The 17,590-nt window shown below is 36.7% G+C and overlaps 1 protein-coding gene across 3 annotated transcripts in view; it reads left to right on the forward strand.

The window, feature by feature from the left end:
* Positions 1 to 17,590, forward strand: part of LOC100653736 (protein FRA10AC1) — a 33,916-nt gene that overhangs the window by 14,215 nt on the left and 2,111 nt on the right. Inside the window, exons 10-14 of one of the 3 annotated variants that reach the window (XM_023546917.2) lie at positions 938 to 1,066; positions 2,216 to 2,258; positions 4,470 to 4,588; positions 9,119 to 9,157; positions 16,570 to 16,648. In XM_023546917.2, the coding sequence (XP_023402685.1) occupies positions 938 to 1,066; positions 2,216 to 2,258; positions 4,470 to 4,588; positions 9,119 to 9,157; positions 16,570 to 16,648 (409 nt within the window). The remainder of the gene's footprint in view (positions 1 to 937; positions 1,067 to 2,215; positions 2,259 to 4,469; positions 4,589 to 9,118; positions 9,158 to 16,569; positions 16,649 to 17,590) is intronic. The other 2 variants (XM_003409228.4, XM_023546918.2) reach the window with 2 other exon arrangements.

A 17,590-nucleotide genomic window follows, 5' to 3' on the forward strand; every position in this document is an offset into this window, starting at 1 on the left:
CAGCTCAGAATATAACGGTTTAATGATTTTTACTTTAATTTCTGCAACGATTTATATGAGATCACACTCTTCCCTGAAGATTTGATGAAACTTGCCTGTAAAACCACCTGGGTCTAGTGCTTTTTTGTTTTGATAATTTTTCACTTCTCTTTGAAAAGGGTTTACTGGCTTCAGGTTTGCTTCTATTGGATATTATTTAGGGATATAAATTCTTTTTTTGAATGTATGTAGAAAAATTTGATCTTGTTTTCTGCTGTCAAATTAAATAATTATTGGGTAGTTTCTTCATTTTTTTTTCTCTTGGATCATCAGTGTTAGTCCTTTTTTGTAGAGTGTTACATAATGGACGTGGTAGTGTGTTATTTTAGTGTCGAGTGATTCTAAAATTTAGAGTGTCAGGTTTGATTACTTACTGTATTTTCATGTCAAAGCGCTAGAATTTTAAAATGTGTTTTAGTTGACCATTTATGCTAGTACTTAAAGTAGATGCCATTATGTTATTAGTACTTAAAGATAGTAATTTTAATATTAATACTAAGTACTGAAAAGGATTCACCCAGGCTTAAGTGCATATACTTTGGAAGATGCATTTATTCTTTCAGTGTGTTAGTGAGTGCACTCTTTAGTACTCACATCTTCCAAGGTGAAGATTCCCTCACAGGGAGTCACTAAAGCTCTGTATCTAAATATAAATGAGCAATCTATCAAACAAGAATTGCTGTGACTGATTTTATTTTTAAATGGTTCAGCTTTTTGATTTGATACTCATATACACTTTTCAGCATTCTATAATTATTGTGGTGAGTAGTTTTTTGATGCTGACTTTATAAAGCTAAGAATTTGTGTATTTTGAGAGTAAAATTTAAAGACAAGACCAAATTACACATTTAAATACTGTCACCAACTATCATAGCTAATATTCCTTCCTTTTTTGCAGGTCAGTTTTTCTGTGGAAATAAATGTTGTGATGTAAAAGAAGGCTTAAAGAGTTGGGAAGTTAATTTTGGTTATATTGAGCATGGTGAAAAGAGAAATGCACTTGTTAAATTAAGTAAGTTGATGTTAGGTAAGATATGATTGATATCTCCAAACTTTAACTTATCCTTTAGAATTAAAAATGTACAGACTATTTAAAATTTAATTCAAAATTTTAATGTATCTTCCTGGAAGTTAGTCTTTTCTTCAGAGCTTCTCTAAGTCTCAAGAGTTCTTGAGCCTAAAATTTTTATGTTCTTAGCATTATGGTGACATTTAGGTGAAACAATCCTAATGCCAAGTGTAAACTGGTGATTTGTAGAGCGAAGATCTCTTCCCATTAACTTAAGAATGTCGTCAAATTACGTGGTTAAGATGCAAAGTATCAAAAAGGCCATGTAAAATTTCAATTAACCGATGACGTTGCCATATTATTGTGGTATGGATAATAAGTAAATGCACTCTTTTTTGACAGCGTCCATAAAAAAATTTTAGGAGGGCATAATTTTTCTTGTTGTCAGTCTTAAAAGCTTAGGGATATGCCCCAGAATACAGCAGTTTCCCTTAATATGCATATTTTAGAACCTGTCGTTCCCTTTTATTGTTTTCCTTTTCCTTTTTAGCTAGTCTTGACTTAGCTAGTCATCTGCTTCTCCCCTCTCATCATGTTAATGATGGATGGACTTCTCTGGATCCTAAGTATATATGCCCTCGGAGTTTTCTGCCTACTGTAGATAGAAGTCAAGAATTTCCTCTCATGAAACTCGATGCACACCAATACAGACTGGTTTCTGAGTTCCTCTTGGAAATGCTCATGAGGAAAATTCAGCCAATGTGAACTGAGATTAAGGCACAAGAAAAGGCCACAATTGTGGGACTATCAGAAAAGCTCTTTTCCGTTTGAAATCTTATAGAGTACTTCAGAGGAAATGACTCTACCCACATTAATGTTGTTAGATATCTACTACCTACTGAACACAATTTGTTTTTAGCATAAATTGACAGCATACCTTTCTAATCTAATGTTAGAATCTTTTCAGTTCCTCAAGCATCCTGATATTGTTTTTATTACATATGTAAATGCATTTTTGAGGTGAAGCAATCAGATTCTTTTCTTCAGATTATTTGCTTTATGTCTTATAGTAAAGGAATATAAGGAAAATGAGAATTTATTACATTAAGAGTAGCAGTGTAGTTACTCAAATTCTGCAATTCAGTGGTCTCTGTTTTTTTTTTTTAGGGTTATGCCAAGAATGTTCCTGTAAATTAAATTTTCACCACAGGTAATATTGTCTTTTAAAACATCGTTTTTAATGTGTAGTAGTAGTCTTGGTCACAGTCATTTACTTGCACTGAGTGTCTAAATGTAGCCTGAGCTGGTTGATGTTGAATTGTTTGGTTGTAGAGGATACCAGGTATTACTGTATGAGTGCATAAACCAGGGAACAGGAAGTTCACCATGCCCTTTGCTAGTCAAGCAGTTTTAAATGTGAAGGTCTGTGCAGGGTGGTAAATAGATGTTAGAATTTTTAGTTTGGAGCCGATGTTCAGACATGAAGATATTCTTAGAAACTGTGTTGTAAAGCAGATCTTCACAAAGTAGTTCTTCTGTCTCATTTAAACAGTGTTTCAATTGGAGTTTATCGTTCTCAAAAAGAATTAGACATATGAGTTGGAATCTACTAGTTGGCAATGGTTTGGGTTTTTTGTTTTTTCACATTCATGCCAAATGTTAAAATCAGGCTCCTAGTGAAGAGCTTGGATATATCTGCCCTATTGAGTGTGTGGAAACCCTGGTGGTGTAGTGGTTAAGAGTTCAGCAGCTAACCAAAAGATCCGCAGTTCGAATCTACCAGGCACTCCTTGGAAACCCTATGGGGCAGTTCTGCTCTGTCCTGTAGGGTTGCTATGAGTTGAAATCGACTCGACAGCAATGGATTTGGTGTGCTTTTTTTTTTTTTTTCAATTGAGTGTGTGAGGATACCATTGTCCTGCACTGTGCAGTGTAGGATAAGATCATGGAATTTGAAATTATACAGACCTGGGTGTTACTCTCAGCTGCTCTACTCACTAGACTTCTTGGGCAAGCTGCTTAACTTTGTAAGACTGAATTCGATCCTTTGTAAAAATGAGGATACTAACATTATTGTGAGGATTAAATGAAAGTGCATGTAAATAAAAATTAGTGGATTTTCCAACATTGAAAATGTTTAGATACATAGTCTTTGTGACCTGTCATGGTTGTATGGTTGTGGTGGTCAGGTTACATGTTCTGAGTAACAGTTGAAAGTCTTAATGATGAGATTCTGTGACTTTATAAAATGTCTTATATAAGCATATTAACTTCATAATCAGCTTTATTATGAATTTACTTTAGTAGTCTAGCTATTAAATATTAAATAATAAATTTTTATTCTTAAAATTAGCAGAATATTTTAGATGACTTAAATGACCTAAACCTTTATTTCTCCTCTCCTTCAGTGACACTGAAAGAAATCTGGTGTTTTTTATCTTGATTTTTTTAGCTTTAAATCAAAAGTGAAATGATTCTTATAAAAGAGGCAAAAAGTGGTTACCACCTTAAATAGTATTGTAGCATCTGTCACTAACCAAAAAAATTAAAAAACCTGTTGCCGTCGAGTCGATTCCAATTCCTAGCAACCCTACAGGACAGAGTAGAGCTGCCGTGTAGGGTTTCTAAGGAGCGGCTGGTGAATTCGAACTGCCAGGCTTTTGGTTAGCAGCCATAGTTCACCATAGCTCCTAACCACTGTGTCCCCTTAATTTGGAAGGTCTGATAAACAAGTCTCTTGAAAGTAATCTGCTTCTTTGTGTCTTTATCCTCCTTCCCAGTGCCAATTTCAGCATTATTGCCTTGTCCTATTTACTATTTCTTTTTTTAATCTATTAAAATTAATTCTATGTCTACCATGATACTGACCTTGTAAAGTCAGATGTGATAAAACTACAGAAGTAGGAGGATAAATGGTCTAAAGTAGACATAGCAGTTAACAAGCCCCTTCCACCCTCATTCCTTATACTTTTACTACATTTCTTTATTCTTAAGAATTTTCTCCTTACTGGTGGTTCAGAGCTGTCATAGCAGCTTCTTCACGTTTTGTGTGCTTTTTCAGAGTATAGGTCAATGTGAATTATGTGGAGGGAAATGAAATTTGTTTTTGTAATTCCTTTTAAATGACTATATGACAGAATATAAAAAGGGCATAAGTATAACTAGAATTTAGGTTGTATACAGAACTTATAAAAAATAAAAAATAATTCTTTGTCTCAGAATGTTCAGGCTTCATTATCCTACAGAACTATCTTAATTAATATGCTAGCCTGAAATATTTATAGACCTCTTTAAGGGTTTCTCACTACGTAAATTATAGTTTAAAACAAGTACTTTCACTGATTTTATTTTTTGCTCATTGGCTTTTATTTTTTGTAAAAGTTCAAAAAATTAATTTTTATTCTTTATTATTTACATAAAGGAAAAAAGAAGTCAAGTTAAAAAACAGAAAGGGTAAAACCAAAAAAGATTGTGAAGAGTCATCCCATAAAACATCCAGATTATCTCCTGATGAAGAACCCTCCAAAAACAAGGACAGAGGTAAATGAGAAGTTACAAAGTAGTCTCTACTCACATCTGTGAATGTTAAATGTAATCTGACACAGTCTCAAATGTAGAATGTAATTGGCACATGTATTTAAAATTTTGTTTTATTAGAGTAGTTGAAAGGAAGCTGGTTGGGAATTAAGATACGAATTTACAGTGGCTTACAGGAGCTGTATGGAGCCCCTGGATGGCACAAACGGTTAAGTGCTCCACTACTAGCCAAAAGGTTAATGGTTGGAACCCACCCAGAGAAGCCTTGGAACCAGACAGGCCTGGCAATCTCTTTCCGAAACGTCACAGCCATGAAAACCCTATGGAGCAGTTCTACTCTGCACACATGGGGTTGCCATGAGTTGGAATCTACTCTGTAGCAACTAACAATAGCAACAACTGGCGCTGTAAGACAAGGTTGGCTTTGATTAATTTTTGGCAGGAGGTATAACATAAACAGGATGCTGACTTCTGGCTTTGTCACTTACAGACTTGTGAACTTCCTGAGTTTTACTTTCCTCATGTATGTAGGGGCCTCCACACTCTTCAAGCTCATTCAGGAGAATCAAATAAGAATGTTATCTTAGTCATCTAGAGCTGCCATAACAGAAATACCACCAGTAGATGGCTTTAACAAAGAGAAGTTTACTTTCTCACAGTCCAGTAGGCTAGAAGTCCAAATTCAGGGCGCCGGCTCCAGGGAAAGGCTTTCTGTCTCTGTCTGCTCTGGAGGAAGGTCTTTGTGATGCATCAGTCTTGCCTTGGTCTGGGAGTATCTCAGTGCAGGAACCTCAGGTCCAAAGGATGCGCTCTGCTCCTGGCACTGCTTTCTTGATGGTATGAGGTCCCTCCTCTCTGCTAACTTCCCTTTCCTTTTTATCTCTTGAAAGATAAAAGGTGGTGCAGACCACACCCTGCGGAAACTCCCTTTACATTGGATCAGGGGTATGACCTGGGTAAGGGTGTTACAATCCCACCCTAACCCTCTTGAATGCAAAATTACGGTCACAAAATGGAGGACAACCACACAATACTGGGAATCATGGCCCAGCCAAATTGATAACACACATTTTTGGGGGAACATAATTCTATCCATGACAAATGTGAAAGGTGCTTTGAACACTGTAAAATAATACATAATCTGTGATGGAGTATGAATTTATAACACTGCGTTTTCAGTGTAGTGATCTATATGACTTTCATACTAGCTTATCAGCTTTCTGAAATAAGAGAGATTGATATATGTCTGTGTCCTCAGAACCTACCATGATTCTGTGCACATATCCTTAGTAAATAATTAGTCAATTCAAATCCATCAGTCAGCAAGTTGCTTCTTTCTCAGGAATCCTTATGCTCTCTAAGCCTCAGTTTCTTCATTTGTACCTACCTCAGGATTGTTGAAAGGTCGAAATAAGATAAGTGTGCGTAAGCATTTTGCATTGTACCTAGCACATATTTAGCTATGATGAAGGTTTCTTTTAGTTGCTTTTTTGGTCCATGATAAAGTAGAACCAAATTGGCTACAACTTATCGGGAGTAAACAGTAAACAGACTTAAAATAAATAGAGAATGTGAGATTGAGATTGAATTAGCTTCAGGCCAATGTTAATGTAATACTTGGACAAGAGAGGGCTTCCTTGCTCCAGCTATGAAGATAATTAGGTATGTTGTACCCTTTCATGCATTTTTCTTCTTGCATATCATGATACATTCCTTATGAAGTCAGTCCTTATATATTCCAGCATATGTAGTATCACCAAGTTGTAGCTTGGGAAATCAATGAATGATGAAGGTAAGATATTGTTTCTATTGTTTATTGAGAAAAGGTATTTGAAACAGCATGCCTTTTAGTTTCTATTTTAACCATTTCTCAACTCTAAAATAAATTTTAATTAATGTGAAAATCGCACTTGATTTTTAAAATTTTGTCAATCTTTTGGTGTTTAGTAAGATAATACATCAAATTTTTCATTAATTATTGCATTATGTTCATATAACATAGTAGTATTATGTGTTAATCATGCCACATTCCAAATTAAAGAACTAATGTCTTCCTTGTAAAATTGTATTCAGTACCTTCAAAACAGAGGAGTTAGTAGCTGGATATTCAGGTTCGGAGTGGTGCTGGGCTTTTCAGCCTATACATACGTATGCATGTGATTTCATTTATTCTCAGAGCACTTTTGAGAGCAGAGAGTCCAGGAGGTAATTCTTTTATTCAGCACCTATGGTACAGAACAAGAATGACAAAAGTTTTATCAAACTTCTAGGAAAACAGTGTGGAACTCTTATTTCTTATCTGGGATCCTCTAGAACTAGGTTGATCTTGGTGTGATTTCTCTCTTGCCAAAAACCGAACCAAACCAAACCCGTTGCTGCCGAGTCGATTCCAACTCACAGCGACCCTGTAGGACAGAGTAGAGCTGCCCCATAGGGTTTCCAAGGCTGTAAATCTTTTCAGAAGCAGACTGACACATCTTTCTCCTACGGAGCAGCTGGTGGGTTCGAACCACCAGCCTTTCAGTTAGTAGCTGAGTGCTTAACCACTGCACCACCAGGGCTCCTTCTCTCTTGCCAGGCCACCTTAATTTGGCTCATATTGAAGAGTAATTAGTAAGTGCTTAGTATCTCAGGAGCATTTGAACTGTTGACGATTTCTCCTCAAAATACCCTTCTTTATTGTTTTCCACCTATCTCTCTGGCCTTTACTCAGCCTCTTTTGGCTGCAATTGCCCCTCACTCTGACCCTTAGATGTTGGAGTTTCTCAGGGCTCTTACCTAGAACTTCTCTTCAGTTTACTGTCATTAAAAGAATGTCAAATAATATAATGGATAGAAGGATGGACAAGTGGATGACTCAATGGCTAAATGAATAGATAGGAAAAGTAAGACAGACAGATCAATCCGTTGAGTTTGAGGACGAGTTTGCTTTGGGATATAAGGGCAGAAGAAGATATTTAAGTAGATTGTCTTGGTAAAAAGTTCAAAATCTTTCTCCTTTCACCACCACCCCTTCCCCAAAGGCCACCTCATCCTTCTGGCTTCAGCTTAGATCAATTTCTTGGAAAGGCCCTCTGTGGTACCTTTTGTCCCACTCCAGACGAGGCTAGGTCTCTGTTACACATTTCAATAGCACTTTGTGCCTTCTCCTTTAGAAACATGTATATATCACCCTTGGAATAATTTATTTTCTGTGAGGCAAGGGGCTATGTGATTTGTATAATCCTCTTATCCCCAATTCCTAGTACAGTGCTTGCTCCACATAGCAGGCCTTCAGTTAATGTTAGATAAGTTAGTGAATCAGTGAATTCAACCACAGTTTCTCAGAGTTGAAAGGAATATCAGAGATCAACTCTGAAATCATGATTGAAAGGATTCACTGTAGGCCTCCCAGGGTAAACCTAACCTCATTTTTATCTACTGACTTGGATGTTTGGAAACAGTTCTCATGTTCCCCATATTAGGGGATGGCAGGGAAGAATAAATTTCTTCTGTTGCCACCTCAAGCTTAGCTATTTTTTTATTTGCTCTGTGATGACTAGGACATAATTAGGAATGAAAAAACAACTGCTGCAGTTGAGGCCTTGCCTGTCATTGAGGTCTATACTCCAGTTCTCAAGCCTTCTTAAAAAAAAAAAAAAAAAAACAACTAGTTGCTGTAGGGTTGATTCTGACGCATGGCCATCCTGCATGCGTCAGAGTAGAATTGTGCACCATAGGGTTTTCAGGGGCTGATTTTTTGGAAGTAGGCATTTCTTCTGAGGCACTTCTGGGTGGACCCAAACCTCCAACCTTTCGCTTAGCAGCCTAGCAGTCGAGTTGATAATGGTTTGCACAACCCAGGGACTCCCACACGCTCTTAGTCAGGTCTTAAAGGGGCTCTTCATGTGACAGCTTCGACTTATGAGACTTCCTATCCAGGGAGGTTGGAGGAATTGTCTTTTTTTTTTTTTTTTTCGCTTAAACAGCCTTCATAAATTTTTACTGTGAGGACTCATTGCAGGAGGCTCTGTACAGCTGTAATTTTTTTTTAATTACTTTACTAGATCTTCAGTACTTTTCTTTCTTTTTGCCTCACTAATAACCATTATAGAGCTGAGAATTTTTGTTTTATAACGTAACTGTATGTGTAGTTATCCAGTTACCAAGAACTAATTCTTATCTGTGTAATATGAACTTCGAGTATTGTGAATATAAGCAGTACTTATTTGTTGCCTACTTTCAGATGTTGAGTATCTCCAAAGACAAAAGAAAAAACAATATGAGAGTTTTTACAGGTGCTTATTATTTTTTAAGCTGTGTACTAGGTATTCAAGTCCATGCGAGAGAGAGTGTAAGATATGATTCCTGTCTAAAAGACCCTAACATTTTAATTGGAGGGGGGAGATAAGACCAAGAAACATGACATATCAGAAAAATCAGTGCTTGTCTATGAAACTATAAGCAAACAAGAACATTGGAGAAAAAGTACAGCTACAACTATTGCACAACATCAGGATGATTCTTAATAAAATAGTGCTGTTTCCTGTTTAGGACATTCATCCTCCAAGGAGTCAGGAGATTCTGTAAATAGTAAGTATTAAGTGTTTATTTAACAAAAATGTGTAGATTCAAGTTATTTGTAATTTGGCTTTCCCATGAATAGTATCTGGCTCTGATGTGCAAGATATTTATTCTGATACTTGTTTTAGCGTAAAAACCAGAAAAACTAAACCCATTGCCATCAAGTCGGTTCCGACTCATAGCGACCATATAGGACAGACTAGAACTGCCCCATAGGGTTTCCAAGGAGCACCAGGTGGATTCGAGCTGCCGACCTTTTGGCTAGCAGCCAAATTCTTAACCACGCCCGTCAGGGTTTCCATATAAAGTGGGAAATATAGAAAAAAGACTAAAAGTGTATGATTTATTCCCTAATTAAGAACACTTCAAAGTCTCTAATTTTAAGCATAGAGAGCAGAAAAAAATTTTTAGTAAATACAATGGAAATGCATTTCAATTTTACATTAGGGAATGTTAAGAAAGAGAGGGGTGAGGTTGGAATGGAAAAAGAATTGGGAGAGGATTAAGATTTAAGGCATGTTGCTTATATTATACCAGTCTAAGTGATCTCTGTCATTTAGTTGATTCTTACTGATCAGGAGATGTATATGGTTTGTATGTGAAAAGGAAAATATTGGCAAGTGGTTACTGGTGGTTAGTTTTTGAATAAGTTCTATAGTTTTTACCAGATTGGATAAGAACAGATTGGGTTTCATTGACTCTTTGCTGTATATTTTATTCCTTTTTTTCCTGTAACATATCAAAAAGTATTTACAGTGACTTACAAAAATATATACAATAAGTTTTTTTTTTTTTAGGTAAAGATAAAATCAGAATAATGAAAAATAAGATAGAATACCAAAGTAAAGCTAGAAGTAAAATTGTTACAGACAAATGTATACCATAAAGTCCTGCATAATTGCAAAGGTAGATCACAAGTTTGTCACTGTTTTTCCTAACAACCGAGGCAAAGAGTAAAATGATAAGTTGTACCAGTCAGATAATAAAAAGAATTTGGAGGATGACAGTTTTTTCCAGGCAGAGTTTTGAGAGTAGAATCTCCGATGGGTTCATAAAGGTTGGGGTGGGGGAGGAGGCACTCGTTTGCAATATAGCAAACAGGTATAACTAAATCTCAACAGAAATACAATATCGAATTTCTTAAAGACTTTGCAATAAGCTGAAGGCCTAACAGTAAAGTATAATTCAATAGCATTTCTAATACTTGGATTTATTTCATAGAAATTTAGAAATTTGAGACTTCTAGGCTTGTTTGGAAGATTATTACCGGTTGCCAACGAGTCAGTCCGACTCATAGCAGCCCTATAGGATGGAGTAGAACTGCCCCATGGAGTTTCCAATGAGTGCCTGGTAGATTTGAACTGCCAACCTTTTGGTTAGCAGCCATAGCTCTTAACCATTATGCCACCAGGGTTTCTGGAAGATTATAGGCTTAAGGATTAATTTTTTTCCCCTGATTTGAATGTACATTTATTGTGGGAAACTCAGGGAAAAAATTAACAATTATTCCAAAGCCCACAGCTCAAATATAAGCGTCATTAGTATTTTAGTATAATTCTTAATGAGAAATTTTAAGTGCTCAATAATCAGAAAGTTGCACTGAGAAAAATATAAGTATTTAGATACTCCTTAAAAAGTTAATGGAGAGGGAGGTGTCAGTGGGAGGTATTTCTGTAGTTTAGAAATACAGCAATTTTTTTTTTTTGCAGTGTTTCAGCAGAATTTATTATTTCATAAAAATACCCCTGTAGTTGGAAACTCTGGTTGCATAGTGGTTAAGTGCTACGGCTGCTAACCAAAGGGTCGGCAGTTCAAATCCGCCAGGCGCTCCTTGGAAACTCTGTTGGGCAGTTCTACTCTGTCCTATAGGGTTGCTGTGAGTCGGAATTGACTCGATGGCACTGGGTTTGGTTTTGGTTGGTTATCCCTGTAGTTAGTTTTAATAACAAAAATATTGTTTGTAAGCCAAGCTTATATGTATCAATATACGTACAAGGCTAAAACTCTATGCTAACTTACTTTTTTTTTTTTTTACTGCTCTTTAAGTGAAAGTTTACAAATCAAGTCAGTCTCTCATACAAAAACTTAAAGACACTTTGCTGTGTACTCCTAGTTGCTCTCCCCCTAATGAGAGGCAGCACACTCCTCCTATCCACCCTATATTCCCCATGTCCATTCAGCCAGCTTCTCTCCCCCTCGGCCTTATCATCTTGCCTTCAGACAGGAGCTGCCCACATAGTGTCATGTGTCTACTTGAGCCAAGAAGCTCACCCCTCACCAGTATCATTTTCTGTCTTATAGTCCAGCCTAATAACCTGTCTAAAGAATTGGCTTTGGGAATGGTTCCAGTCTTGGGCTAACCGAAGGTCTGGGGACCATGACCTCCAGGGTCCTTCTAGTCTCAGTCAGACCATTAAGTCTCGTCTTTTTACGAGAATTTGAGGTCTGCATCCCACTGTTCTCCTGCTCCATCAGGAATTCTCTGTTGTGTTCCCTGTCAGGGCAGTCATTGGTTGTAGCCAGGTACCATCTAGTTCTTCTGGTCTCAGGCTGATGTAGTCTCTGGTTTATGTGTCCCTTTCTGTCTCTTGGGCTCATAATTACCTTGTGTCTTTGGTGTTCTTCATTCTCCTTTGCTCCAGGTGGGTTGAGACCAATTGATGGATCTTAGATGGCTTCTTGCTAGCGTTTAAGACCCCAGATGCCACTCATCAAAGTGGGAAGAAATACAGCATATTCTTTATAATTTATTTCGCCCATGCTGATTTTGTTTTCAGCATATTTGAAGTGTCCTAAAGCACTGATACTTCCTTTCTCCCCATGTGAATCTTAATTTATCAGTAGCTCATTCTTCTAAATTAGGTAAAATGTAGTGATATTTCTAGAATGCTGGCATGAGACTGATGCACAAATGCTATCTGGGATGAAGTAGTAGATATAAAGATGTAAACAAAAGCATACAGACATTAAAATGGAAAAGTTAATTTTGGTTTTTGGCCATTTCCAATAATACATTGCAATGAAAAATGTGGGACTTAACATTTAGAGATAGGAAGGCCTATGTGGAAATAATGCTTGTATTTAACACAGAGGAAAAAAAATTCCCTCTTTCCAATTCCAGTTTTTTTCATTATTAAAAAATCCTTTGTGCACAGTTCTTAACTCACTCATTTATATGCATGCTTTCATTCTCTTTTCCTTCTTCTCCCACTGTCCTTCCCGTCAGCCCTCTGAAGTCTCCCCCACCTTCCAGACAGAGACCTAAGTCTCCTCTTGTACCTCTCCTCAGTAGGTCACACTTATAGTCGTAGGAGAGGGGAGAAGATTGTACCTAATCTGAAGAACCTCTAACTTAGTTTGGCTCTTGAAGAAACAAGTAATTCCCCTCAAAGTGACCTGCTATCTGTTTAGCAACCAGAATGCTGTTTATCATAACAAGTAAGAGGCATGTACACTGTTATGCTATCTCAAACCCAAATACCTTCTCAAGTGACCAGTGATTTGTCTTATGTGATGTTGGCAGTTTTCTGACCTCAAATTTTGCTCTTCCTACTCATTTCCATTTGGATAATGTCCAGTTGCCTTTTTAGCCCCATTGAACATGTGGATTATTAAAACAAAATCCATGAAGAAAAACTCCATTTCTATGGGGAAAAATAATTTTAACTTGCATTTGTTTATTGCCTACTGAAGCCACAATGACAAGTGCTTTAATTGTGTTTACCTCATTTTATCTTAATAATAGGCATATAATACCCCTATTTTGCAGACGATAAAACCAGGACCCAGAGAATTTAATTGAACTGCCTAAGGTTAAATAGTTAGTGACAGAACTGGGGTTAAACACGACCTGTACCTCCAAAATCTGTGCCTTTTAATTATCAAGGAATCAAATGTGAGTTCACTCTCTATACCCTAGTTTTGGCAGATACATTATACAAATTCACATGAAATGATTTGATCTGTCTGTGGCTCAGTTCTGTCTAATTTGGATATAAAGATGCCTGCTTCTTGGATTATTAGTTTAATCACAATGGTAGGTGATTCAAAGTGTGTTTTTAATATAATACATTTTTAAATGAGGTAACATACTTGTAAAGCATGTGCCTGACGTATAACCTGTAACTACTATTATTGTTATATCAGAGAAAAGGAAATTACCAGAAATTAAGTGGTGTAAAAGTAGATTCTATTTATTCCCTAGAATTGATCAGATCAAAAGTTAAGTCTGTAAAAGTCTGACTTGTCTATTTGTTATTATCATGATAATTGGAGACTTTTGCCATTTCTTCAGTAGGCCAAGTTAGGGAAAATTGTGTTCAAGTTTTAGACATCACACTTTGAAAGGAACATTGAAAACCTGAAACAAGTCAAGAAGAGAACAACCAAAGTGTTGAAAGCAGGGCTTCCAACAGGTTCAGTTCAGTTTGATACCCGGTTGAGAGTTTGCCTTTTCACCCCCAGATATACTGAATTGTAATCTACACTTTAACAAGATCCCCAGGTGGTTCTGTTGTATACATAAGGATCACTTGGGGATCCATAAGTATCACCTGGGGATCTTGTTAAACTGTAGATTCTGATTCAGTATATCCGTGGTGGAAAGGCACATTCTCAGCAGGGGGTCAAACTGACACCAGTTCGAAGCCCAGGTTGAAAGAACTAGAAATTGTCTCACAGGAAAGATGTTGGAAGAACTGTGCATGTTCAGCTTGGAGAAGAGGGAAGGAATGAGAGGGGAAGGGAGAGTAGACATGGAAACTGTAGATATTTTTGAAACTGCTATATAGTAAACTTATTTTTGGTGACTCTGGTTGGCAGAACTAGAGTCTGTGGATAAAAGAGACCAAATTTTGGCTTAATTTAAAGAAAAACTTGTCAATTAGAACAGTCTAAAAGGAGGGATGAGCTGTCCTAGGAAGTAGTAAGATGTTCAAGCATAGATTGGACCGCCACTTGTTATTGGGGGTGTTGCAGTAAGAGATTGGTTCATTAGACAAGGGTTGGGTTAAATAACTTCCCAGTTCCCATTACAGCTCAGAGTGTCAAAGACTTAAATTCTGATCCACAGTTGCCAATAATTACTGCTTACATTTGACACTGGTGCAGTAATATCACTTTGTGTTGCCCATTGTTCCAGCTGTCATTTCCTTAGCAACGCCCTGCCCACCTCTGGCAGGTTGTAGCAATTATCAGGAATAATTTTGTAGTTAACAGTCACCTTCAGGGAAGCAGGATTTTATAGATTCATAGAGTCGTAAGGGACCTGAAAGATTATTTAGTCTGTTCTGTGTGGACTTGGTTTTCCAAGGATATTTGGCCACATTTTCAGTGTGTGGTCTTTCAAAGAGGGTTATTTTATAATGTTATCCTAAACGTTTTTAGTAAAATTGGTTTGTCTCATCAGAAAACTGGTATAGAAAAGCTGGCATATGGGAAGTCCTCTTGGGAGGGAACAAGAAAACAGGTGGTTGTAAGGCCCTTTGAAATTAGCATCAGGGCCTTCCCATCTTTGCTGGCTTTTAGAGGACTTGTAGGGTTTGTTCTCTGACACCATTAACAAAGTAACACCATAGTAATAGCTTTATTAAGCCTCAGTGCTTCTCTACTTTCTTGACTTTACATTAGTTTCCATAATAATAAGAGTAGAGGACTTTTTGTATTCACATTTTGAATTTGGGACACTGGCAGTTCCAGTGCTGGCTGTTACTAGTAGGACTCTCGTTCCCAAGGCTTTATAATTTTATTGTCATTGTACGCAGATCATTAGAAATGCAGTCTTTTTTTTTTTTTTTTTTTTTTTGCCATTTTCGTTAGAATTTGTGCCAGAATAGATTATTCACTTAGGACCAAAGTTCAGACGTTCACGTTGATTCAAAGATCGAAGTCCAACAGATGAAAGACTAGAACCACTGCGACAAATCAACGGTGTTTTATTTTTGGGTTATGTTTATTAACTAAGGCACATCCTGTACTGAAGACCAGATTTGTGTTAGCTTCTTTTTAGCCTACTGGTCATTACTGGAGAGGAATTGTTTGCTAATGCAATTACTTTGTGGCAAATGATTTTATTGCCTCATAATACGTTTTTCAGTATTTTATAATTTTTGATTGACTAACATAGGATGATCCATGTGAAACATGTTTATTTTGTTATATTTTCAAAATGTAAGTATCTTTATTGTTTCTACTGATTTTAAAGGTAGTTAATGCTCATTGTTTAAAATAGAACAATTTGGAAATGTTTAAGATAGAAAATAAGTGTGTTCCAGGCCCGCAGGTAATATAATTACTGTTGAGTTCATTTGATTCTTACACATTTCTAATACCTATATAAATTTTTATGTGTGTGTTGTGTATTCCAAATTATGTTAAAGACATTTGCATGTGCATATATACACACACATTTTTAACATACACTTTTTGTATGTAGATATGGTATGGTTTTGTTTTGTTTTAAACAGCTGTATAGTATTTATTTAACCAATCTCTAATCCCTGATAGGAGCCCTGGTGGCTGAGTGTTTAAGAGCTTGGCTGTTAACCAAAAGGTCGGCAGTTTGAATTCACCAGCCGCCCCTTGGAAACCTTAATGGGCCAGTTCTACTCTGTCCTGGAGGGTCACTAATAGTAAGAATTGACTTGACGGCATTGGGTTTGGTTTAATTCCTCATAGATGGGAATTTAAATGGTTTCCTTTTGTTGTTGTTATTATGAAATAAGCATCTTTGTACATATATATGAAGTACTTATTTATTATGAGTAAATAAGTTCCTAAAAGCAGCATTGATGTGTCAAAAGCTTTGTGCATTTTAAACTGATGTATATTACCAGGTTTGTTTTTTTTGTTAAGAAAGAGTTTTACAGAATTTCCACTCCCAACAGTGTGTGAGAATGCTTTTTTCTGCATTGAAACAGCTTCTCCTAGTCAGTGTAATGTGCATGAACTTTAAAAAATATTTGACAAACTTCTTTCTATGTTTTAGCTTGTCTTACGTTCTAGTTTGATTTTCGAGGACTTAATCCTAATGTAACTGTTCTACAAAAATCTTAAACTGCATGCCTTTTGTATGGCAAATAAAAAAGGAGGAATACTAAATCAAAGAGAATTCCTTTACAAGAGATAATCCCGTACAAGAATTAATATTAGAATTGCTACTTTAACTCAGTGTAACTTGAGAAGTTTCCCATGAGACTTTAAGTCTTTGGCCTTTTTGTGGAGACACTTTGGTATCTCTTATTTAGTTACTTTTAAAAAGAATTTATTATGTCTGAGAGAGTGAATTAAATTTTCAGAGAACCATAAAAGTTGAAGCTAAACGGCAGTTATTTTCAAAGTTACTTTAATTGCAGTGATGGGTAGTTCAAAATATGTTTTAAATATAGTACTCACATTTTTAAAAATCTCTTTAAAATGAATAGGAAACTCTGATGAAGAAGAAGGTGCTTCAGAATCTGAACTTTGGAAGGGCCCACTCCCAGAGACAGATGAAAAATCACAGTAAGTCCTGATATTAATGAATAATGCATACCTTGTAAATCAGTGTAGGACGCTGTGACCACAGCCATTCTTGATAGCAGTTAATGAAAAACTTCAGCATTGTGAATGTCTGTTTAATGCCAGGGACCACCTGGCCTAGTAAGATTAGAGCTTATTTCTAGCCATTGTTTGTGGCTGTAAACAGCTAATTTATCTAGCTTCATCTTGGTGAATAAGTCTTTCAACAGCTTGCCTTAACAGATGACCCTCTGATCCTTGTTAAGATTCCTTCAGAAAAGGGCTGTTTACTAGCTTCCAAAGCAGCCTATTCCATGATATTCTGATTATCATAAACCGACACAGGGGAACCCACCTTGAAGATTTATACAGTTTACAAGTTTACTAAGGAGCCCTAGTGGCACAGTGGTTAAAGCAATAGACTGCTAACCAGAAGGTTGGTGGTTTGAAACCACCAAAGGCTCCACGGGAGAAAGATGTGGCAGTCTGCTTCGTAGAGATTTACAGCCTTGGGAACCCTATGGGGCCGCTATGAGTCAGAATCGGCTTGACGGCAGTGGGTTTGGGTTTAGAAGTTTACTTGCCAGTATCTACCTTTATCCTCCTAAAGGCAGAAAACTCATTGTTCTCTGCTGTGGAATTGGACAAGAAAATGCTGTCTGGGTATGGGCTGGAATATTATCTGCTCTTGTCATATACTGGGACATTTATCACTTGAACTTCGTTAAAAGAAGATAAAATAATAGCTGCCACATAGAGTTTATTGAAGGTTAAATGAAATAATATAAAGCACTTGGTACAATACCTATACTATAGGAAGTGTTCGATAAATCTTAGTCCCATTCTCTTAGGTCCTAGGCATATGGGTTCATAATAGAAAAAGACCTGTTGAATCAATTGTAAGTCATTAGTTTCAGCTGATTATAAAACAGCTTGCTAACTGTA

Source organism: Loxodonta africana, chromosome 16 (assembly GCF_030014295.1).
Source record: "Loxodonta africana isolate mLoxAfr1 chromosome 16, mLoxAfr1.hap2, whole genome shotgun sequence".
In the NCBI taxonomy this organism is placed as follows: Eukaryota; Metazoa; Chordata; class Mammalia; order Proboscidea; family Elephantidae; genus Loxodonta; species Loxodonta africana.